Raw genomic sequence first — 26,580 nt, forward strand, 5'->3', positions numbered from 1 at the left:
AGCTCTCAATCAGTCTTGGTACACATACGACTTACTATCTGGAAAAAGAAAAATACTGTGGAAGTAAGACACCTCTAGCACCTATCAATTAAGTAATACGTGATTGCCAGCCATTAAGGATTTACGTAGGTAGTTCCCTTTCCTGCCTGTTCCTTCACTATAGTTATTTCGTTTCAGTTCCGAAATTGTACCTTATCCATCGCCAGATGTTTCACTCCAGGCTTGTATCTATGTCATACTTTCATACACGTGTACTTCTGTTGTTGTGTGACTCCCTCTCAGACTGATTCTGATGGTTCTGACTGCTTCCGCTTCGAACGCTAGCACTGTACCGCGTCCGGTGAGCAATTAGGTGAGGAATTAACATACCACTTCCATTTCTATTATAACATCTAAATTCAAACCTCATTCATTGAGAAGCCTTTCTAGTGAACATTCAAGATTTTCTTCTGATGACACAGAGCAAGGTTTGCTGCGAAACGTAAAGAATTTCACCTTATTTTCTTGACACGGCGTAAGCCTAAAGGCCTATATCATGTCTATAAGTACAGGCCGTGAAAGCATCAATAGCGACATAATTTAACAAGTTTAATGCTTGATTTTATACAATAATGTAGTGTTATGTGACTTTCTCTGTTTGCTGACTCTGAAAATAGTATTTAAAATTCATCAGGTGTCCAGTGATAATAGCTAGCCTCTAAATGGCAAGTGAGTTTCATCAAGAGTGAAGACACAGTTATTTACTATCCAATATGAAAGTACAACAATGTAAATGCATAAGCCAAATAGATATACAGTATGGCTTCAAGTAAATAACCTAAATGTTGTTATTCCTGGTAAGCGTGATTGGATTGTTGGTGAGTTTATCAGATATTAGCATCAGATATCAGTTTATCAGCAACCACAAACCACAGCTTGTCCACCTTAACTGCATATTATATTATAAATGTTTCTAAAGCACCTTTAAAAATATAATAGTGAAAACTGTAATTCATTGCATACAGTAAAAAAACATTTTATTGTATCTGCTCAAAATACATAAACTACACAGAAATAACTTATATCTTACAAGGTAAATAAAAAATGACGTGGATTTCTGTCTACTGGATATAAAGCAGAATAAAATCACCACTTCAAAAATTAATACTTAAATGAATGTTTACTGTCCTTCACTTCTTCTGCACTCCCTGGCACCTCCTGTCTCTCTTATTGTAGTCACCAATTTCCCCTTTCAGTTCAAAATTGAATGTATCTTTCCTTCTGCGTGGTAAGACGCTAAATATCAGGGATAATACTTTTAGAGGAATGCAGCCCAATGAACAGTTTAAGTGATCGTCTGGCAGGAGCGACCTGTGTCTGTTTTTATATATTTTTATTTAAGGCAGAGAAAATCTGTTTGCACAGATACATGGAACCAAAGATCCTCATTATCCTAGCTGCTCACCAATGTCCACGTGGAAATCAATGTTGCTGTACAAATTAATAAAATTCAACTACTTTCAGGGCCATTCTCCACTATTCTCAAAGAAATCTGTCACACTGAAGGTTGATAACAATTGTTTTCTTGAATACAAAATATCTCTAGCTTAAAAATTGAGCATTTGCTATAAATTTAACATTTAAATAGAATTTACAGAATTATTTGTTAAGTGTGCATAACTTGTATTGAGGGGCTGTTTAGAGACTATCTGATACACTGACAGCACTGTTGATGCTACTTAAGGATCAGGCTAACAAATGGTGCTGAAAAAATGAATACTCATCACATCATGTTTTTTCTCATCCTGTAAAATCTTGCCGTCTGACTTATGTTATGGTTTCCTTGAGAGCATCATATATTTGTGTGTTTTTTTTCTTTTCTTCTCTTTTTGATTTTGTATATTTTAGATCTGTTACTTCATAATTGGCATTTCTGATAATTTATCAAGTTGGCAAAAAGAATTTACTGTGTACCAAAGCTCTCCTGCAATATACAAATTACCTCTGGCAGCAGCTGTGATGCAACAGACAAGTATCTGGGTAACACTGAAAGACTAATCAGTGGAGAATGTTGAGTTTTCAAAGACAAGGAGTATTATTCTTTCATTATTGCCCCTTTCCTCTCCAGACAACTTTTTTTTTTTTTTTTTGCTAGTTGCTTTACGTCGCACCGACACAGATACGTCTTATGGCGACAATGGGACAGGAAAGGGCTAGGAGTGGGAAGGACGTGGCCGTGGCCTTAATTAAGGTACAGCCCCAGCATTTGCCTGGTGTGAAAATGGGAAACCACGGAAAACCATCTTCAGGGCTGCCGACAGTGGGGTTCGAATCCACTATCTCCTGAATGACAACTTCTTTATCCAAGAGTTGAGGGATCTCCTCCTTTAATTTTGATAGTTTAATAAACTAGTCCCATGGTGTATGGGTAGTGTGCTTCCAACAATTTAAATTTTGAAAGGGCTGAAATGGGGTTTACTCAGTTTTGAGAGATGAACTAAGGTGCTATCTAATATGTGAGGTAGCAGACTCAGTCACAAAAGCTAAACAATATGGTTGAGGATATTGTCACACTAGCCACATGGCACTCAAACATTTGCAAATAAATTAAATAATCTGCTGAGTATTTTAAAGGGCTGTATGTGTTATGAGTTTTAATAAACCTCAAGTTTAAACATTAATTAATATAAAAATTATCATGATTTGTCTTTTCCAGAGAATGTTAGTACTGTTTCTGAACCAAATACAACAAATAAAGTGAGAAGAAGAATTCCTCATATATATCAGGTAAGTTGCTGAACTTGTATATCTCAGTGGTGCTATCCTAGTTCATCTTTCTGGATAAAAACTGACTGCTGAAGAAACATAGTTTGTTAAAATTTTTGTGAGATTATATTATTAAATTCAGAATAGTGACTTATTAAATAGAATAACTAGTGTTTATTTGGAAAGGTGACTATGTCAGATTATAGCCATGAGTTGAGAATCTGGATTATAGATATCAGTGTCTATTACATTATGTTGACAACTGATCTACATTTAGGGCTGTCACCAAGCTGGCTTATTCTCTATAAATTGTTTACTTAGTAATTACAAAGAAGTTGAAAATTTGTCAAACATCACCATTGATAAATTATTCCAATCCTTAATTCCTCTTTCTATGTTGTGAATTGTAGTGTAGATATCATATTAGATAGTATCTTGCCTGCTATATTCATGTGTATCCTTGTGTATGGTAACCCGTTTGATATATTTTGTAGTATGTAGTAGTATTTTATTACAAATTGATGTGCTTATTTTATTATTGTGAAATATTTGTATAGCAGAAGTATCTCTCTAGAAACGCTTTTACTAGAATTCTTTTGTTTTAATAGGATAGGCTTAACTGTAGTTTAGAATTGTGTAATTCTTGTGCATTCTTTTTGATATTCAGTAAATAACGGCAGTTTTCATTCTGTTAGGCTGTTGTAGGATAAAAATATAATACAACTAAGTAGTATTGTAGTGTAGTAGTACATTAATTACATTATTGTCGTGTGATCCTTGTGTATTAATCTAAAGAGTATTTCTTTCTTTCTTTTTTGCACAGAATAAGTTATTTTATCTTTTCTTTTTTCATTATTCCATAAAGAATGGCAAAGGAATTTAAGTATAGGAACTGAGGGTGTGGCCAGGAATTAAGGGGTATGAGGGAGAAGTTGGAGAGTTTGAGGGAGATAATTAGGATTCTCTCAGAGGACAGAAAGGAAGTTAGGCCTCCCTCACACAATGTATGGGGTACAATAGGTATAAAAGAGGGTTGGGAAGGACAGGGGTGCATTGTAGAAGACAAGTGGTCTAATGTTTTGAGGGGAAAGACATTGCAGGCTAAGGGTTCTATTCAGGACCGGAATTCAGGACAGGTGTCTGTGAGAAATCGGTATGAGTCACTGCAGGTAGTACAATAGAGGGAAGATGAAGAACAGGGAACTGTAGCTGAGAAGTGTGGAAGTAGGAGGATGGGAAAAGGTAGGGAAGGGAAATATAGAGTAGAGGATAGGAAAAGACAGGTGAAAAAAAGCACATGGGAGGAAGAAAAGGGAGGAGGCAGTAGCTTCTGCAGCCATCAGGAAAGACAGGGCTGAGTAGGAGGGGAAGGGAAGGGATCAAATGAAGTGGGTAGGATTGAGGCTCTGGTCATGGCGGATTCCATTGTTAGACATGTGGGGGAAGTGTGTGGAGGAAAGGGAACCAGGGTAGAGTGTTATCCAGGAATTAGGTTAAGGCAGATGTTGAGGAAAGTAGAAGTGAAGGAGGAGGGAAAGGAGAAGGTGGTAGTATTTCACATTGGTTCCAACAACGTAAGACAAGCAGGTATGGTGTAAGTACCAATGTAGTTGGGGATGTGTGGGATCTGGTAAATGCAACACGGGTAAAATTTAAGGAAGCAGAGATTGTTGTCAGTAGAAAACTATGTAGGAGGGATAGAAAGTGATAGGGGTTGTAAATGAGACTATTGAGTGGGTATGTGGGAAACTGAGAGTGAGATTTCTATATCCTAATGGGTGGGTAGGAGATAGAGATCTGCGCTCAGATGGCCTTCACTTAAACCACAGTGGTACATATAAGTTAGGAAATTTGTTTAGAAGGGTTATAGGGAGGTACATTCTGGGAAACAGGGTGGACTAGGGAGCGGTGATAAGGGAACAGGGATCTGGACGTCAAGTAGGGATGACATAAAAATGATAGTGTTGAACTGTAAAAGTATTGTAAAGAAAGGAATAGAATTAGGTAATTTACTAGATATATACTTACCAGATATTGTAATAGAAGTTAAATTGTGGCAGAGAAATGATATAATGGATAGAGAAATTTTCTCACAGAACTGGAGTGTGTATTGTAGAGATAGTATAGGAATGGTAGGAGGGGGAGTATTCATTCTGGTGAAAGAAAAATTTGTAAATTATGAAAAAGTCAAAGATGATAAACATGAAATTCTAGGTTTAAGGCTCATCTCTAAAGATGATAGGCAACTTGATGTTTTTGGAGTGTACACACCGGGAAAGTGTGGCACAGATGCTGATTTGGAATTAAAGATAATGAGCTATGTTGGAAATGATGTGGAAAGGAATGTGATTGTAATAATAATAATAATAATAATGTTATTTGCTTTATGTCCCACTAACTACTCTTTTACGGTTTTTGGAGACACCGAGTTGCCGGAATTTTGTCCCGCAGGAGTTCTTTTACGTGCCAGTAAATCTACCAACACGAGGCTGACGTATTTGAGCACCTTCATATACCACCGGACTGAGCCAGGATCGAACCTGCCAAGTTGGGGTCAGAAAGCCAGAGCCTCAACCGTCTGAGCCACTCAGCCCGGCGAATGTGATTGTAGTGGGTGATCTCAATTTAACAAATGTCTATAGGGAAGGTAATGTGAACGACAGGAAGCATGACGAACAAATGGCAAATAAGTTAATCTGGGAAGGACAACTGAATCAGAAAGTAATGGAACCAACTAGAGGGAAGAACATTGTGGACATGGTGCTGGTAAAACCAGATGAAACCTGTAGAGAAACCAATTAAAAATAAATGTGCTAGAAAGGAAGGTCGTAAAAGTAGGACTATTAGGCAGTACCATATGACTAATAAAACAGGCATGAAGGAGTTTTTAAAAAGTAACTGCCATCAGTGAAACATGTAAATAAAAATGTAAACAGACTCTGGGATGGGTTTAAAGCAGTTGTTGAGGAATGTGAAAACAGGTACATATCTTTAAAGGTGGTAAGGACTGGTAAAGACCCACTATATTATAACACAAAAGTAAAGAGACTAAGAAGTAGGTGCAGGTTGGAAAGAAATAGAGTTAGAAATGGCTGTAAAAGTAAGGATAAATTGATGGAACTTACTATGAAATTGAATCTAGCAAAAAAGTCAGCTAAGGTTAACATGATGGTAAGCATAATTGGCGGTCACACAAATTTTAGTGAAGAATGGAAGGGTATGTGTAGGTACTTTAAGGCAGAAACAGGTTACAAGAAGGACATTCCAGGAATCATTAATGAACAGGGGGAGTGTGTATGCAAGGAGAAGGCAGACGTATTCAATCAGCAGTATATAAAGATTGTTGGTTAAAAAGATGATGCCCGGATAGGTGAGGTGACTAATACTAACGAAGTACTGAAATTTACCTGTGTAACATGACAGGTACAATAAGATACAAAAGCTGAAAACTAGAAAAGCAGCTGGCATTGATAAGATTTCTTAGTTGTGATATAGTAAGTACTTATTTGACTATTGTTTGCATGAAGGAGCTATACCAAATGAATGGAGATTTGCTAAGGTAGCCCCTGTGTGTAAAGGAAAGGGTGATAGACATACAGCTGAAAATTACAGGCCATTAAGTTTGACATGCTTTCTGATTATATTAGACATGTTTGTGAAATTAATAACTAGGTCGATAGAAGGCAGTTTGTGTTTAGGAAATTACTGTACCTAGCTTTTATTATAAGGAAAGTTCTTCATTGGGGTAATCACATAAAAAGGATTATAAATAAAGGGTACAGATCTCTACACATGATTATGAGGGTGTTTGGGAGTTGTAGTAAGAATGCGAAGATGAGGGCTGTTAAGTTCAATTTTGGAAAATGTCATGAAGTTACACACTAGTGGCCTGAACTTACCAGTCCCCTTTTAGAAGAGATCAAAAATGAAAGGTCGATTCCACTATATCGCCGAGCATTAATAGAAACGGCTTTCGCAAGTATCAACACAATATCGATGCGTAAGAGGCAGAATGCTCCAGTAGACAAGTTTTGACTCACAAGGCAATAAACTCAGCAGAGCGGAGCACAGAGGAAGGTAATATACACAAAGCCGTACTTCGGAACATTAAAAAAAAAAAAAATGGTGGGCCATACCCAAGAGGAGTTATTGTGGTAAGTGCATGTTAAATCGTAGGAAAGGAATACCAGAAAAGAGAACTCCCAAACAAAGAATTCCTTTTTTTTTTAGATAGCATTTCAGTGGGCTTGGCAGACTGATATGTAATAGCAACTTCTGGCTCAGTGCGGAAAGCAATGGGAAACTACCTCACCCCTCATTTCCCTAGTACGCCTCTTCAGTGATGCCTAGGCCATCTATGACAGCTGATGGCAGAGCTGTTGAGGATCCAGCCAGCCTTAGGGCTGAAGACTGAACATACATACAACACATATGTTGAATAAAGTTTTCAAAACAACAAGATATAGATCCACAAAAGAGAGATAAACAAATCACGGGGACTATTTCAATGGTCAATAATCTAGTTTAGATAGGGACACACAGTTACAACAAAGGGTAAAAATGACCCGTAAAAATCAACATTATCTTTGGTTACAATTAAGGGATAAAAGCCCCGAGAATTACAACTGTCTTTGAGGTACAACCAAAGGGGTAAATGCCCCGTGAATTATAAATATCTTGACTCGTACAAATTCGAGTGGAAAGGTTAAACCTGAGCAAATCAATGTTCTTGTTTACACACAAGCTCCCATAAGAGGCCCATTTGATGAACCGGAATAAGATAGTTAAAAAAAAAACAATTGGCAGTAATATTAATTGAAAAGAGATTTACAATACAAAAAAAAAAAAAGGAGTACTTTGTAAGATACTACCACAATCCCCTAGATTCGTGGTTCAGCTTAGGCAATATAGGGAAACATATGAACATCGAACATACCCAGTGTAGATACATCATAAAAGGGTTAACAGACCGTGATACACCATCATAAATAACAAAGGTAAACAAAAGGATAAGAATAATAAAGGAAGGGAAAGGCAAACGAGGGCAATGAGGCGAAGAGAGAAGAAAAATCAGGAGGGATAAGGAGACAAAGTGCTGATCAGGCCGCGAAGTTCCCACATCACATGAATGGAAGGCAAAGTTCACACATTACACATCGCGAGTCCAGTCCACATTCTCGATTCACCTTTCTATCTCGAGTTCGGAGTTTGAATTTTACGATAGTGTCAATTTCGTAATGCCCTTAAAAAAAGGGACGAAAGTTCGGATTCCAATTAACAAGCTGAAGAAAAGGGGCAAAATAGAATGAATGTTAATATGAGGAGAAATATGAAGTCTGCTCACCCAGTACGTAGAACGGAGAAATTTAAAACCAGTATGTACACGGGCCAGCCGTGCACACTTCCAGAGCTTCCACTGCCTATTACAACATTTGATCCACACCTGAACATCGAACAAGCACACAGAGCCCGTATATATACGGAACCGAGGTCGCCGTGGAACATGCTAGAAGCGATGACGTCACAGGGCCTCGTGTGGAGCGATGAAACAGTCCAAACAGTCAAGTGGCAGGCGTGAAGGCAGACAGTTCGTGTAGCGAGACGGTGCATTGGGTTTGAGCGTAGAAGAAAAATTAGGTAAGCGATTTGAACACGTTACATATTCCGCCCACCCGAAGAAATCCGAAGGATTAGAGTGGCTGATGACGAAACGGCGATGAGGAGTAGAGATGACGAGGGCGGTCCAGGAGATGCCAAACGATTTGGGCGTAGATGAAGAGTAGAGAATCCGATGACAGCATAGGTGACGGCAGGCGGAGAAGCAGATCCGAAGAATGATGAAAGGGAATACAGAGTTCTGCAGGTCCACGAAGTCGCAGCGCGGCGCCAACTCGAGGATAGGGCAGGCAGAAGCAGCAGGGTGAAAAGAAAAGAAAACAGAGAGCATGAGTGACCAGATAAAAGATAAAAGAAGGAAAAAAGAAAGGGGGAAGGACGGGGCGGGGGGGGGGGAACGGAGGAGGGCAAGGGAACGATGCGGATCGACAGGGTAAGGGAACATAATTAATTAAAAGGTCTGCATAACACGTTAAGCATAGAAACGTACGGATTATAAAAACAAATACATGAAAAAGACCACATTAAATATAAAAAGGGGGAGATTCAGACATGAAAATATATTTTTAGGCAGTGGGAGATGGAGCTGGGTGAGCAGAGACAAAAGAAGAGAAATTAAAGGGGAGAAAGGGAGAACAAGAAATGTGAAGGGAAGAAGGTGATAGGCAGCGAATTAAGTAGGCATAAGAACAAGCCAAAAAAAAAAAAAAGAGAGTAATAACCGACCTGATCAATACTCATCTCCCCTCCCGGGAGAAAAAAAAAAAAGAAAGAGTAAGGGAGGAAAAAAAAGAGGGGGGGAAGAAGGGGGAAGGGATTAAGTATGAAACGGCTTTAGAAGAGAAAAATGAGCCTTTTGGAGGTCAGTAGGGGATTCCACAGACTGGAGCTGAGCGGTATTAGGCGAGGGAAAAGAAAGAATACGGAAGGGACCCAACCATCGAGGGGAGAGTTTAGCAGAAATATTCTGAGGTGCAGAGCTGAGGGGGTGGTTTTTAAGAAGAACTAAATCAAACAATTTAAATTTAGAAGGTAAGACACAAGAATTACACAGTTTCTTGTGAACTTCCCTGGCCTGAAGGAGCTTTTGATAAGTGGAATGCAATTGGGAATGATTAAGACGATCAGAGGGGGTGTCCAAAAGCGAGGGTAGATCCCATGTTAGAGCAAGAGGGGTATTCAACTCACGGCCGAGAAAGAGTTTAGCCGGAGTGCAACCGGTAGAGGAATTAATGGTGGAGTTGAGGGCCAGAACAAAAGAAGGAAGTTCGGTGTCCCATGATTTCTGGTTTTGGGAGTGGAAAATAGATAGAAACGTTTTCAGGTTATGGTGGTAGCGTTCAATGGTATTTGCCTGAGGGTGATACGGGGAAGTGCAAACTTTTTTTATGCCGAGAGAAAAACAAAAATGATAGAACTGTCTAGAGGTGAACATCGAAGCATTATCAGAAATGAGAACTTTAGGGAGACCAGTGATAGAAAAGATGTAATTAAACAAAAGATTGATAACAATTTGTGAGAAGATATTTCTCAAAGGAAGAACAATAAGAAATTTAGAAAAACCATCTAACAGAGTGAAAATATATGAATTGGATTTAGAGGATTTGACAATAGGCCCAACAATGTCAATGTAAAACTTATAAGTAGCAGGAAAAGCGGCATAGGAGCTGTAAGGAAGGTGATTTAACGGTTTATGTCTCTGACAAGAAGGGCAAGATCGAACCCACGAAAAAATGTCTTTACGCATTTGCGGCCAAAAAAATTGGGAGGCAAGGCGAGCGTAGGTCTTAGCTCTCCCAAAGTGGCCGCCCATAGGTGAATCATGAAAATATTGAAATACCATACATCGGAGAGTGGAAGGAAGAACGAGGCACGGAGTAGCTTTAGGGGTAGGTTTAAAATGAAGGAGTTGGTGGTGGACTCGAAATGGGTCAGAATAATTAGGAGAAGTAATTTCTTGAGAAATTTGTTGACAGTACGGGTCAAGCTGTTGATGGTGCAAGCAAGATTGAAAAGAGAGGGGAAAGTTAGTTAAAGAAGAGACGGAAATAACAGAATTAACGGGAAGGGAATCAAGGTCTGAGGGTTGAAGGTGGTGATCATCAAAGAGATGGGAAAGAGCATCGGCGACAGAATTATTATAAACGGAAACGAATTTTAAGGAGAATTTGAAACGAGACAGGCGGAGTAACCAACGACCAGTACGACCAATTTTTGGGGCATTATGTAGTAGCCAAGAAAGAGCCTGGTTATCAGTGCTGACAATGAATTCACGATGGTCGAGGTATTCAGAAAAGTGTTCTATTGAGAGAATAAGAGCCAGGGCTTCTTTTTCATAAGTAGAATACTTTTGTTCAACAGGGGATAACAGGCGGCTAAAATAGGCACCAGGAAGCGTACGGTCGTTAACAGTTTGTTGAAGGACAGCGCCAATGGCAATGTCCGAGGCATCAGTGGATAGTTCAAAGGTAAGATTAAAGTCCGGAATTTGTAAGAGGGGAGCATGGGATAATTTAGATTTGAGAAGATCAAAGGACATTTGTTGCTGAGTGGACCAATGAAATTTCACCCCTTTCCGTTTGAGTTTATTCAATGGATCAGCAATGGATGAAAAATTAGGGATGTACTTGGCGTAGAAACCGACCATTCCCAAAAAGGATCGTAAATGTTTCAAGTTAGTAGGAGGGGTTATCTTATTAATGGCGGAGACACGGTCAGGGTCAACAGCAATACCATCAGAACTCAATATGTGCCCAAGAAATTTAATCGAGGTTTGGGCGATCAAAACTTTAGAGGGATTAACGGTGAGACCGACATTGCGAAGACGAGTAAGGACTTCGTGTACATGAGACAAATGCGATTCAAAATCAGGAGAAAAAAATAAGATATCATCAACGAAAGGAAAAAGATATTTATAGGTATAGGGAGGGAGAAGACGGAGCAGAAGAAAAGGAAATTAAATTCGATACAGGAGGGTTGGGCAATGATAAATTTGGTGGTAGCGGAGAAGATAATAATGAAGAGTCTTCCCCTAAAGGGAAGTTATCGGAGAAGCAAGCCATAAATACGACCAGGAAGAAGAAAGGAAAAAAAAGGAAGAATGAAGATAATAAAAATAAAGGGTAATCTGCTACCATATGTTAAGTATAATTTTGGAAAATGTCATGAAGTTACACACTAGTGGCCTGAGCTTACCAATCCCCTTTTAGAAGAGATCAAAAATGAAAGGTCGATTCCACTATATCGCCGAGCGTTAATAGAAATGGCTTTCGCAAGTATCAACACAATATTGATGCGTAAGAGGCAGAATGCTCCAGTAGACAAGTTTTGACTCACAAGGCAATAAACTCAGCAGAGCGGAGCGCAGAAGAAGGTAATGTACACAAAGCCGTACTTCGGAACATTAAAAAAAACATTAATGGTGGGCCATACCCAAGAGGAGTTATTGTGGTAAGTGCATGTTAAATCGTAGGAAAGGAATACCAGAAAAGAGAATTCCCAAAACACAGAATTCCTTTTTTTTTTTTTTTTTTTAGATAACACATATATTGAATAAAGTTTTCAAAACCACAAGATATAGATCCACAAAAGAGAGATAAACAAATCACGGGGACTATTTCAATGGTCAATAATCTAGTTTAGATAGGGACACACAGTTACAACAAAGGGTAAAAATGACCCGTAAAAATCAACATTATCTTTGGTTACAATTAAGGGATAAAAGCCCCGAGAATTACAACTGTCTTTGACGTACAACCAAAGGGGTAAATGCCCCGTGAATTATAAATATCTTGACTCGTACAAATTCGAGTGGAAAGGTTAAACCTGAGCAAATCAATGTTCTTGTTTACACACAAGCTCCCATAAGAGGCCCATTTGATGAACCGGAATAAGATAGTTAAAAAAAACAATTGGCAGTAATATTAATTGAAAAGTGATTTACAATACAAAAAAAAAAAAAAAGGAGTACTTTGTAAGATACTACCACAATCCCCCAGATTCGTGGTTCAGCTTAGACAATATAGGGAAACATATGAACATTGAACATACCCAGTGTAGATACATCATAAAAGGGTTAGCAGACTGCGATACACCATCATAAATAACAAAGGTAAACAAAAGGATAAGAATAATAAAGGAAGGGAAAGGCAAACGAGGGCAATGAGGCGAAGAGAGAAGAAAAATCAGGAGGGATAAGGAGACAAAGTGCTGATCAGGCCGCGAAGTTCCCACATCACATGAATGGAAGGCAAAGTTCACACATTACACATCGCGAGTCCAGTCCACATTCTCGATTCACCTTTCTATCTCGAGTTCGGAGTTTGAATTTTACGATAGTGTCAATTTCGTAATGCCCTTAAAAAAAAAAGGGACTAAAGTTCGGATTCCAATTAACAAGCTGAAGAAAAGGGGCAAAATAGAATGAATGTTAATATGAGGAGAAATATGAAGTCTGCTCACCCAGTACGTAGAACGGAGAAATTTAAAACCAGAGCTTCCCCTGCCTATTACAACAATTGATTCACACCTGAACATCGAACAAGCACACGGAGCCCGTATATATACGGAACCGAGGTCGCTGTGGAACATGCTAGAAGCGATGACGTCACAGGGCCTCGCGTGGAGCGATGAAACAGTCCAAGCAGTCAAGCGGCAGGCGTGAAGGCAGACAGTTCGTGAAGGCAGACAGTTCGTGTAGCGAGACGGTGCGTTGTGTTTGAGCGTAGAAGGAAAATTAAGTAAGCGATGTGAACACGTTACAGGGCATATAAATCTCTGCTAAGACCCCAACTAGAGTATGGTTGCAGTGTATGGGACCCTCATCAGGATTACTTGATTCAAGAACCGGAAAAAATCCAAGGAAAAATAGCTCGATTTGTTCTGGTTGATTTCCAACAAAAGAGTAGCAATACGAAAATGTTGCAAAGGTTGGGCTGGGAAGACTTGAGAGAAAGGAGATGGGCTTCTGGACTAAGTGGTATGTTCCGAGCTGTCATCGGAGAGATGGTGTGGAATTACATTAGAAATTTACAAACTTCATCATATAGGTCCGTATTGATACAGCTTAATGGACATTTTAATGGAAAAATAGTGCATAGTGTTTTTAGTATATTTTCAAACATTTCAGAAAGGACAAGGGTTCATCCATTTTAAATCATTAAACAGTAATAATTATGTATTTTAATTAGTTATTGGACACTATGGCTGAGAAAGTCTTAAATTAGATGAAAAATATACTAAAGAATGTATAACATATTTTAACATTGAATGTGTTCTCACTTGTAAAGTGAAGTGTATTGATTCAGTGGACCATTAAACCTAATACTAGTTCTTAATGACATTAGTAGATGAATGGTTTTTTAAAAGTAGGAATGATCACAATATGAAGATAAAAATGGAATTCAAGAGAACAAATTGGGGCAAATATGTAACCCAGATTAGTTGATTTTGTATTGAAAAGTTGGAAATATTTTACTCTTAATTTTTAATTTAATTGTAATCACTGTTCAATACGGACCATTCAAAATGAAATTAATATCTCTTAAAGCTGGAATAGGTAGATAATTTCAAGTATTTAGGATGTGTGTTCTTCCAGGATGGTAGTATAGTAAGTGAGATTGATTCAAAGTGCAGTAAAGCTAATGCATTGAGCTCCCAGTAGCAATCAACAGTATTCTGTAAGAAGGAAGTCAGCTCCCGGATTAAACTTTTTCAGACCAACTTTGCTTTATGGGAGTGAAATCTGGGCGGACTCAGGATATCTTATTCATAAGCTAGAAGTAACAGACATGAAGGTAGCGAGAATGATTTCTGGTACAAACATGTGGGAACAATGGCAGGAGGGTACTCGAATGAGGAAATAAAGGCTAAGTTAGGAATGAACTCAATGGATGAAGCTGTACGCATGAACCAGCTGCGGTAGTGGGGTCATGTGAGGCGACTGGAGGAGGATAGGTTACCTATGAAAATGATGGACTCTGTTGTGGAGGGTAAGAAGGGTAGAGGGAGACCAAGACGATGATGGTTAGACTTGGTTTCCAATGATTTGAAGATAAGAGATAAAGAACTAAATTAGGCTACAGAACTAGTTACAAGTAGAGGATTGTGGTGGCGATTAGTAAATTCACAAAGGCTTGCAGACTGAATGCTGAAAGGCATGACAGTCTATAATGAAGATGTATGTATATCTCATACTTAAAAATACATTGATACCAATTCGTTTGTATCCACCAAAATTGGTATTGCACTTATCTGCATTAAACACAATAATTTTCTCTGTCAGATATGAAGGCGGATCAAATACAAATGAGAATTTCCTTTTTAAATTTATTGCATCAATCAAAAAAATACACATATTGAGATCATTTTCTACATAGTGTCCTTCCTTTGATACACATTTTCTCCATCGGATTGGTAAGTTTTTGATGCTATCCTGGTAGAAAGAAGGACATGTGCGGAGCCAGTTGCACACAAACTCTTCTACACTTTCATCATCATCAGACCGCTGTTGTCCTAGGTCTTGATTGAGTGGTCCAAACAAATGGTAGTCACAGGCCGATAAATCTGGACTGTACGGAGGGTGTTCCAGAGATGTCCAGTGAATTTGCTCCAGGTTTTCCGTGTTGAAGCGGTAGTATGTGGCCTTGCATTGTCATGGAGAAGAAAGACGTTTTGGATCAGTTGCCGGCGTCATTTGTTGCGACACACAGCTTTTGCTTCATCCAAAACATGACAGTAATAGGCTGCATTAATTTCCCTTTCTTTGTGAAGAAAATCCACTAGCAAAATGCCTGCGGAGTCCCAGAAAACGGTTGCAAGCACCTTTCCAGAAGATAGGCGTGTTTTGACCTTGACTGGACCTGCTTCGTCTCTTTGCCGCCACTCCATGCTTGCTTGCTTTGACTCTGGGGTGTAATGATGCATCCAGGTTTTATCACAAGTCACAGTATGATGCAAGAAATCCTCTCTTTCCTCCTCGTAGTGACGCAGGAGTCTTTGACAAACTTCCTGGCATAAAGTTTTTTGTTCCTGGTTGAGGAGACAAGGAACCCACCTGGTAGACAATTTTATGAAATGAAGTTCATCTCAGATTATAGTTTGAACACTTCCATAACTTATTCCTACTAAAACAATTTGCGAAATTTTTGTTCGCCGCTCTTCACCAATAATGTAATGAATGGCAACAATGTTGTGTGCAGTGGTGCTTGTCTGTGGTCTCCTTTCATGAGGTTCATTTTCCACAGCTTCTCTTCCTGCCACAAATTTTTTGGCCCACTCATACACTTGAGTCTATGAAAGTGTTTCTTCCCCAAACTGTGCGCGGAGCTGTCTCAAAATTTCAGAAGGTTTGGTGCCCTTTGATAATGATGCATTGTGCAACAGACGTGTGCACCTCTTGCTCTCTGATGGTATACTGAAGCAGCCCAGCTCTCCACGGTCATTCGCGCATGCAAACCCCTTCTCCAGACACCCCCACCAGCATCCTGGCAAAGCCCCACCTGAGAATTGTTACTAACAGCAGCAGTACATTCAAATTCCCATTTATATTTGATCCGCCTTTTTATTTTGCAAAAGCACCAGCTAAGATGTGATTTGCTAGCAGTTCTGCTGTTTCTCCTGTTATATTCTGGTACTCATTAACTTTTGACCTGACTACCTTCACTCGGGATGAAGTATCTAACAAGGATGGGTACCAACTTCAGATCTCTATGGTTTTATGTGTCCACCATAATTGAAATATATTTGGCTTCTTTCAGTTCAGCTGCTATTTCTCGCATTGCATAAGGTAGCAGAACATTCACTAAAATTGATTTGCACTTTGTTCGTCCACACATAAATTTCTTTTGAAACAAATTTCTCACTGTTGAAGAAGTGCAATCCATTGTTCTCAAAAGGAGATTATGTTTTTCTGACTTAAATGCAAACAACCCTTCTTGCAAAGTAATACATAAAGTTAACTTTCCCATTGCATTTTTCGTGAAAAATTATTTAACATCTTGACTTGAAGTGGAAGCAGTGATTGCCAGTTTATGTTTCTGCTTGTTCAAATGTTGTTTTATATCAGAACAGCCTCCGTGTTCTGTCAAAAAAAGCAAATGACAAACTGTACATAAGAACTTCTTTGTTGTTGCATCTTCTCTCAAGAAGGGATATTCTTTTAAATTCTGAGTGAAACTACACTTCCTTTTTGGCATGATTAAAAGTAAAACAGGATGGAACATTACCGTTCACAATGTATATATCTTTAATAACTTTACTATTATTATTGCTGTTACTATACATAGGCTGGCATTTTTCATGCACACTTAATGTAGAAATTCTAGCAATCATTTAGGTGTTTTTGACTTATCGCAAAGAGAGTGCTTTCACAAAGGTGGGTAATAGTCACAGTATGGATGTTTTTGACTTCAAAATATAATGAATCATGTCTGAACATAAAATAAGAAAGTCATGCTATGAATTTGAGGATAAGAAAAGAGACAAAATGGGATCAAATTCTAAAAAAAGGGACAATAAGTGTCCCGTTAACGTTTTATCAGGACAAAGGGACCAGAGGCTAAAAAAAGGGACAATTCCATTAGAAAATGGATGTCTGGACACCTTACTCTGCTCCCTAGAAGTAAAGGAAAGGAATGGACAAATGATAAATCAAGTCATATACAAAAAGGTACGTACATCTAAAGGAACACATAGTAGGATAAACATAAAGACATGTCATATGTAAAAAGACAAGAACAACGAAAAGAACATAGAGTATAACAGAAAAAACATGACAGGTCAGTGTGGAAAGAGGGAGAAATAGAAATTAAACACAAAAGGACAAGGACAATCTTCACATCGTCGTACACTGCCATCTACTATTAGATTGGCTCTATCGTCATCATTCCCAGTTCTTCTGCATCCCTTTCTTCTCAGTCCCAGTGAGATTGTTTCTCTTTCCCAGCTTTAAGTGAGAAGTGTAGGACACAAACAAAGCCAGACAAAGACAAGAAAAAGGAATATGCAAGAATATGAAATTAATATGGGTGGTAGAAAACTAGGAACACAGGATGAACATGGAAGGAGGAAAGGATCCCAACAGGAAAGAAATTTACAAGTAATAGGAATAGTCTGCAGCAAAACAAACAGTACTGAAATTACAAACATGCTCTGAACATCAAACAGTATTAAATGTTGCCAGAAACTTACCACTGCATTAATGATGGATGCAACAGTATGGAACTACAGCCCACACAGCAAAAGAGTAATTTCCCCTTCTACAACAACACTTGGGAGATTGCTTAGTTTATTGATGGAATGGAATTCCTTTACTCTTCCTGCTTCCCATGTACATGCAAGTTGATGACACCAACACTATCTAACTGCATCGGTACAGCATTTATTCAAAAAGCACCCCATCACAAATCACGCATTGTTCATAAAGGTTCTATAGATTGTCGAACATGTTGATGAGAACAGGTCATTGCAAGGACAAAAAACTTATTTCTCATCATTCAGGAACATTTCTAAGTGGGTCATCTGATGAGAAAGTGGTTTCTTTCAGCATGCTCCTTATATAGGCATCTGGAGGTGTGAGATCTGGAGAGACTAAGTAATCTGCCTCCTGGGCAACTGCCCTAAATGCAGAACAGTGGTGATTGATTTTTGATTTTATTTGGGAATAGTCATCTGGGTTCTTTTTGGGTTTTGGCTGGGGATTTAAGACCAAATTCCCTTCCTGACACCACATAATTTTTCTTGTGGATATTCCTCTGGGATCAAGCCTTGGCTGTTCAATTGGAAAGCCTTTAGCTAACCCACCCCTCATTATGCCCTCCTTCAATATTTCCTCTACATCCAACTAACTTCTGTGAGATACAACATATAGAATCCTATATTTCACCTTGATGTTTGATACAATTCTGCAGAATCTAACAGTATTGTATAAAATGATGATCATGAGAGAAATATAATTGTTATATATTTACTTTTTCGTCTGTAGTAAAGTGCTCAGTCTGCTTGGTGATCTAGTTGTATGGCAATGAAACTTCACTAAGAGATATATAAACAAAGATTGGGTATATCTTTCAGGATCCAGAGGTTTCAAGATATCAAGATTTGAATGATCTTATGATGCGAAAGCAAGAAGAGAAGCGACGGCGAATATGTTGCTTCAACATCTCTAACAATCGATCGGTCAGAGACTTAAAGTACTTTTCCCTTGCTGTAACTTATAATTTGTGCTTTCTTTAACCTGTGATCACTCATGCTGTTAGAAAAATCTAACGATGGTATATTTCTAGTTGTAACTGGTAGTGTATTTATGCCAGGCACCTCCTTGGTGAATTAGATATGCTTTCTTTGACCTCCGTGTCAGCACATGTTATTGTTTGAGATGCAGCAGGCACAGTGGCGTATGCTGGGATCAAGACGTGGGCTACCACTAGACTTACGTTACACCTTTTCGATGATTGGTTTAATGAACGTCAAGCCTTCAGAGTTTTGAGCTGCAGCCAATAGCCAACAGCTGCTTCACAAGCTACTGCCCTGGCGTCTGCTACTGCCAATGCTCAACCCCTGATCAGTGGAGATGGTAGCCTAAGGTTTAGCAAATTGAAGTCCAGCTTTGTGCCTAAATGGATAGAATGCTTGCCTTTGGTCTTATGGCCTCTGTTCAATTTTCAGAATTAACCCCCTCATACTGTTAATTCCCCTGGCTTGGGGATTGGAGTTTATGACATCTTCGCCATTCATTTTATCCTCATTAGGTCACCACCAAGCCTATACATATGCCATGCACTGTTCTTCTACCTCTTATTATTATCATCATCATCATCATCATCATCATCATCATCATTATTATTATTATTATTATTAAATAAAATGTTGCATTTTACAGCAGTCGTACCCATCATTCACTGGGTAATTAGCTTCTTCGGGAGACCAGTGGTGGTGTCTGACTCATTATCATGGTTTAATGTCAAAAATTTCATTTTTGGTCCATATTGAATCAAGATTTATATTAAGAACTATGGATAAGTGGTTCCATCTATTGGAATAGGTGGAACCACTTACCAATAGTTCTTAATGTAAGCCATGATCACAGGTTCAATTTCAACCAAAAAAAGAGAACACTAAATCTGAAAGATTTGGAAGTAGCGGGAGTGAAATACCAGCACTCTATTATCTATATAATTAAGTCAGAAATATAAGCTGAGGAAGTATATACGATGAGTAACGCATAGTTGATAGTTAGCAGTGGGAATCTGACAGACCGAAGCCTAGGACACCTATCTCCCTGGTCCCCCCCCAACAACTTATATACAGCAGCGAGCTGCGAGGGGCGAGGGACGAGAGTCTGGGCTGCAATATCAGTTTCTGATGCCTTGCTCTCAGAAGTACGTGCAACGTTTTTTTCTCACTGCTTTCAAGTTCTGTAAATGGAACAATGAGTCAGATGCTTACAATATAATGTGTTTTAGATTTCCATCATTCTCAACTGCAGTTTTGGCTTCACTGATAGCCTTGGTAGCCCTCAGTATACGCCACTGAGCAGGCAGTCATTACACTATAAACATCCAAACAGCCACATGACTTGTTAGATAAAATCTACTGCGGGAGTGGTGGTGTCAGGTTCCACTTACGCTGCTAAGATTGCAACAATCACAGTACGGTGTTAGTCTATACTGTGATGGTCTGAGTACAATCAATTTCTAGTTAGTTTTTCCATATGAGTGTGATATAAAGTGTTTATCATTACGATTATGTTGTATCATTCCATGTTGTGTGGTAGGTAAGTCCATATAATTTTAGCTGTAATGATATGCTGTTTCCATCCTTATAAAATTATTATGATGGTAACCAGAGGTGTATCCAGAAAATAACTTAGTGGGAGGATGGGGGATTTAAGCATAGACGCCTCATGTAGTAACTTGTTCTAGGACTGCCCACAGGAGTGTATTTGTGTAAATGACAAATCAGACATTTTAGGGTGGGAGGGAGGGTATATCCAATGAATCCCCCCTCTGGGTATGCCCCTGATGGTGACAATAAGCAGTAATACAGTGACACTTTTCTTTTGTGTGTCACAGAGTTGGAAGAACTTGTGTTGATGTGGTAACAAGAAGATGCCGCGGGTAATTATTCAGGTGACAGGAATTCCAATTCAGATGCCATATAGTACACCTAGGAATGCTTCACACCAATGTTCATCTCACTTAAACAAAAATAATTCCTATCAGAGTATGTTAGAGATAAAATCTAATCTAACACGGATGCAGTGGAGTGACAAAAGTACGTGATTGATCACAGGTTAAATTTTGGCTCTTGGTTTTTGGAAGTTCTCTGTCATCATTGTTCTTGTAGGCGACAACAGTTTTGAAAATAATGAACCAGTAGTTACAGACATTATTGATTTAGAGTGCTTTGATACCGTAATAATAATGGTGTATGGCCTCCAAAGAGGCCTGGTGCGGGTCTTTTTTCTCGTAGACGGCCTATTAGGCGACCTGCATGTCTGTGAAGATGAGGGCCCTACTTAGGATGATTTCTAATGCTGAATACACCACACACACACCCAGCCCCCAAGTCGTTGGAATTAACCAACTAAGGTTAAAATCCCCGACCCGGCCGGGAATCGAACCCGGGACCCTCTCAACCGAAGGCCAGTACGCTGACCATTCAGCCAATGAGTCGGACTTTGATACCGTAAGTTCTTGTTATAACGTACGTATGTACATACATACACACAGTAAAACCTCCCTATAACGGACACCTTCGGGAACGAAAAAAATGTCCGTTATGAAGGGGTGTCCGCCCGCGAGAGGTTATGAAACCGGTACCATTAAACATAAGTTGGAACACAATAACCCATGTATAGTATGTGTTAACAATTCTCGCAAATGTATACTGTATACAGTATTGTACAATATACTGCACTGTACTCACATGAGAAAGTTGTAGATGGGCTGCTGCAGCTGCGATGCACTGTATTAAAGAGACAAAAACACTTCTATGGAAACCTCTATTGAGCACACTGTACACTATTACCGTTCACCATGTTAAAATTAAAAAGAACGTATGAGTTTTTGAAACGTCAAATCAGTATGTAGATGTACTGTACTGTACTGTAGCACAGTACAGTAAAACATTAGCACTTGAAAAAATCCTTAATGTTCGTTTGTTTTGTCCATTTCGGTTTAGCAATGATGTTTTCACTATGTGCAATTAAATCCTGGGTCAAATTTACACCTTTTTCATCGTTTTGTTTACAATAAAATTCTTTCAGTCGCTTAACAATGCCGAGAGCTTCACTGTACGAGGTTATTGGCAGCACATTCATTTCCGTATTTTCTTCAAAGTCGTCATTAGCATCATCTTCACTCCCGCTTTTGTCAGAATCTTCATTTTTGTCCCTCTTCCCTTGGATTGACTGAAGAATCGTTTTCGTGTCTCCACTCTCACATTCTGTTGGAATATCTGAATCAATTTCGATATAGGTGTTCACTTGTACACTGTAACCTGCTGCATTAATCAACTCTTGTGTTGTTTCCATGCTGTCAGGAAGGGTATCCGATTCTGTTTCGGGATGTCCACCACTAGCGGGAAACCCAGCTTTCAGAAAGCAGTTACGAATTGTTGAGGCCGTGACGTTTTTCCATGCATTGGTTATCCATGAAATTGCTTGGAGAACATTCAGCCCCTTTGTCAGTGTTTGAAGGGTTACTTCATTCCCGTTAAGTTCTGATACTATGTGCTTCATCACTAATTGTCTGTACATAACCTTGAAGTTCTGGATCACTCCTTGGTCAAGCGACTGAGAAACTGATGTTACATTTGGTGGGAGAAAGACGATCTTCACATTTTGCAACTTAATTGTATCCGGATGCGATGCTGCATTATCAAGGAATAATAACACTTTTCGTCCCTGGCGTATCATTTTTCTGTCCAATTGTCCTAGCCACTCTGTCATTATTTCTCTGGTCATCCATGCTTTCCTATTCGCTTTCCATTCAATGCCAAACTTCGTAACGTCCATATTTTTAAAACACCTTGGTTTTGCAGCTTTTCCTATCACAAGGGGCTCCTCCCGTTCTCCACTCATACTTGCACATAACAAGACAGTAAGACGTTCTTTTGCAACTTTTCCACCAGTACAATGATTTCCTTTGAAACACAAAGTTTTGTCGGGTAAAGCACAGAAAAATAATCCAGTTTCATCGGCATTCAAAATATTTTCCGGAGCATACCCGTCTATGATTGAAGGTATTTTTTCTTGCCAGTTGTCAACAACCTCCATATTAACACTGGATGATTCTCCGCAAATCACTCTGAAGTTGATACCATGTCTCTTTCTGAATCTTTCTAGCCAGCCATTCGAGGCTTTGAAATCTCCAATACCTAATTCTGTCGCAAATTCTAACGCTTTTGCTTGTATCATTGGTCCTGAGACAGGGACATTCTGACTTCTTACTTTAGCGAACCACTCTAGCGTTGCCTTGTCAATGAGAGCTCCATTACCACTTTGAAACAGTTTTTTTTTTTTTTTTTGCTAGTTGTTTTACGTCGCACCGACACTTATAGGTCTTATGGCGACGATGGGACAGGAAAGGGCTAGGAGTGGGAAGGAACCGGCCGTGGCCTTAATTAAGGTACAGCCCCAGCATTTGCCTGGTGTGAAAATGGGAAACCACGGAAAACCATTTTCAGGACAGTGGTGAAACAGTTTAATGCGCTGTTCGTTGCCATTTAAATGCCATTCTTTCACTAGTTCCTCTTGCTTTTTCACAATTTCAGCTGCCTGTGTCTTTCCAATCTTAAACACTTCTGACAGTTTACGCACACCACACTTCTCACGTTTATGATAGTCTATTATGCCTACCTTTTCTTTTAAAGTTAAAAACTTCCTCGGAGCCATGTTTACACACACTAACGTAAAATTGAACACATCAAAAGCCCACGAGTCAATGAAAAGTAACCTGACAGTGAAGGTACGAATTCCAGGGCTGTCGAGCATGTCAGATCACACAACTTCCGGAAGTGATAGTGTAGCATAGTGTTGCCTTCCAAGAATGTATACAGCCAGGATCAAAAGTTACGGTGTCTGTGATTCTTGGAAGTACCGGCTGTGCAAAAAGTAAGCGAATACATACTGTACAGGACACAAATACAGAATTTTTTGAAAAAGAAAGTGTCCGTTAGGAGAGGTTTAATTGGAGTTTCTCGTGGCTATGGTGTGTCCGTGTCCATAATAAAGGGTGTCCATATAAGAGGGGTAAATGGCATTTAATTACGGACCTAGAAAATCGTCCGCCAATGAGGGGTGTCCGCCGATGAGAGGTGTCCGTTAAGACAGGTTTTACTGTACATACATACATACTGTACTGGTTACGACCTGTACATGCCATATTTTTTTGACGAGTAATTGTACTTCATCACCACACAAGACATTCAGAGTGAACTTGGTTTATTTACGTTTGGAGGAGCGAGCAGGCGAGCCGGAGACAGCTGTTTGTGTGACGTAGCTGCAGGGACAAGGTAGACTACTCGCCTGATGCCACGTGTAGCCTGCCTGACCTGGTATGTTCTGGATATGAACGTCACCCCTTCGCGAACATTCGATGTGGAAAAAATTTTAAACTTCTATAATAATAATAAACACAGCGACTTGAGCGATACAGCATTTTGAAGAGCATAACCTAAACGCCTCACATTATGAATCTCAAGAAAATCCGTCAAGGGATTCTCACGATGATCAGCCTCAAAGGGATCACGTTATCTGATGACGTAGGAGCCCCAAATTGAATATAAGCTGAGCTCACTTGCCCTGATCAGACAGTCATAGCTGGGTATCCAGCCTGACTCTCCATGCTGCAGTGTTCGTCGAAGTGCTGACAGAGGCTATCTTTGAATATTCAAAGTCCTCATATGGGACTTAAACTCTGACAGGCGTGTTGAACTTATAATTTGTGCGCGTGTTAAACTACAAAAAGTAACAATATAATATTGTATGGCTATTTCTAGCTGAGTGCAGCCCTTGTAAGGCAGACCCTCCGATGAGGGTGGGTGGCATCTGCCATGTGTAGGTAACTGCGTGTTATTGTGGTGGAGGATAGTGTTATGTGTGGTGTGTGAGTTGCAGGGATATTGGGGACAGCACAAACACCCAGCCCCCGGGCCATTGGAATTAACCAATGAAGGTTAAAATCCCTGACCCGGCCGGGAATCGAACCCGGGACCCTCTGAACCGAAGGCCAGTACGCTGACCATTCAGCCAACAAGTCGGACACAAAGTCTTTATGATGGACATTGAGTCTATTAGTCGAAGTTGAACTTAGAATTTTTGCGCGTGTTGAAGATCAAATTATTCAAAGTCATTGTAGTAGACTTTGATTATATCCATCAGGTTGAACTTATCATCTGTGCATGTATTGGAACTCTGATTATGACAAGTCGTGTATCGGATTTAGGTGACAACAGTTGAGTTGAACTTATATTCTGTGCGCATGTAGAAACTAATCGATATAACTTAATTTTGTTCTTGAGGAACTGAGTTTATTACCACGTTACCTGTATGAAAGTCTCTGAACAAACATTATTAATTACAATGTGACACTACCGCGATATACTAGGAACTGTGATATTTCTTTTTAAATCTCAGTCAGCAGAACTTAATCTCTGAACACATATCATTCATTTCAGTGTGACACTACTACGTTATACTATTAACTGTGACATTTTTGTTAAATCTCAGTCAGCATAATTTCATTAATAAACAAGGGTGTTTATGAAAGAGTTCGAACTTTCACATGAATGTTAATGCAAGTGATTACCATAATCGTGTGCTACGACACCAGTGTTTCACTCCGAACCCAAACGGTGTTCTTTATCCAATTCAAACAAAATTGTGTATTAATTCTTCTGAACAGTGTGTAAATTATTTGTGTGTGACTGACAGCAGTGTCTTTGATAAACTCTCGAACAGTCACCTATTTTATTTAATGTCAAGTCCACCTAACAATGAACTGTGCTTTTCATTTCAATCTTATTTCTTCGTCAAAGTGTTTAGTATCATTTCATGACTGACAGCAGTGTCTTTGATAAACTCTAGAGCAGTCATAATACATTTCTTTTGATGTCAAGTGCTACTTTATATAATGGAAAATCACCACGAACTGTGCCAAGTTCCACCCAAATCCTGCTAAAATTCAATGCATTGTGGATTTTCCTAGGCCCTGCAGGATTAAGCAAGTTTGGCAATTCCTTGGACTTTGCCAATTTTTTTTTGCAACATTGTCCTCAGTACACAAAGACTGTAGCGCCTCTCCAGGAATTACTGAAGAAAAATAACCGCTGGAAATGGACTACTGAATGTGAGCAATCCTTTACTGCCACCAAAAGGATGCTCCAAAATAATGTGCAGCTCTGCTATCCTAATTATGAATGGCCTTTTCATATTGAATGTGATGCCAGTAGGATAGGGCCCGGACCACAAGGCACTAACGTTCATTCTAACTTCCGACCTCACAAATGAACGGGTCATTGGTGGGCACTTTTCATACAGCAATTTAAAGTCTCCATTGTGCATCAGCCTGGAAAGGAAAACATACTAGCCGACACCCTAAGCCGGAATCCCGCAGATACAGCCACAGCCTGTCTGATTTCAGTCACTGAGAGTGATGATGAGGAGTTTTTGAGAAGACTTTGGTATCTATCCCAAGCCCAGCAGAGAGACCACAGGCTAAGAGAAATTATTCGTTTCTGTGAAGGATCGATCCCACAGCACAATCCAGACTATGCTCAGATTAGGTAGGCGGCCCAATGTTTCTCATGGGACAACAACCTACTCTATAAGTATGTTGACGCAACCAGGACCACTAAATGGATTTATGCCGCGGCTAAATTTCGAGAAGCCATCATCTGGCATTGCCGCTTCATCACAGGACATGCTGGAGTGGATAAAGTAGCCAGTGTAATAAAGGAAATGTTCATCTGGGAGTACCTCCGGAATGATATTAGAAGGACTATAAGAACTTGCGACTTATGCCAACGGATTAAACCGAATAATTATCTTATGAGGGAATATCCAAGGCCTATTATCGCAGAGAAGCCACGGGAAGTGATCCATCCATCCATCCATCCATCCATCCATCCATCCATCCATCCATCCATCCATCCATCCATCCATCCATCCATCCATCCATCCATCCATCCATCCATCCATCCATCCATCCATCCATC

The 26,580-nt window shown here is 39.4% G+C and overlaps 1 protein-coding gene across 1 annotated transcript in view; it reads left to right on the forward strand.

Annotated features, from left to right (window-relative positions):
- Window positions 1-26,580, forward strand: part of LOC136874430 (X-linked retinitis pigmentosa GTPase regulator-interacting protein 1) — a 1,071,624-nt gene that overhangs the window by 951,316 nt on the left and 93,728 nt on the right. The window contains exons 22-23 of the mRNA XM_067148064.2: window positions 2,696-2,766; window positions 18,433-18,537. Of these exons, the coding sequence (XP_067004165.2) occupies window positions 2,696-2,766; window positions 18,433-18,537 (176 nt within the window). The remainder of the gene's footprint in view (window positions 1-2,695; window positions 2,767-18,432; window positions 18,538-26,580) is intronic.

The sequence above is a fragment of the Anabrus simplex genome, chromosome 5 (assembly GCF_040414725.1).
Source record: "Anabrus simplex isolate iqAnaSimp1 chromosome 5, ASM4041472v1, whole genome shotgun sequence".
Lineage (NCBI taxonomy): Eukaryota > Metazoa > Arthropoda > Insecta > Orthoptera > Tettigoniidae > Anabrus > Anabrus simplex.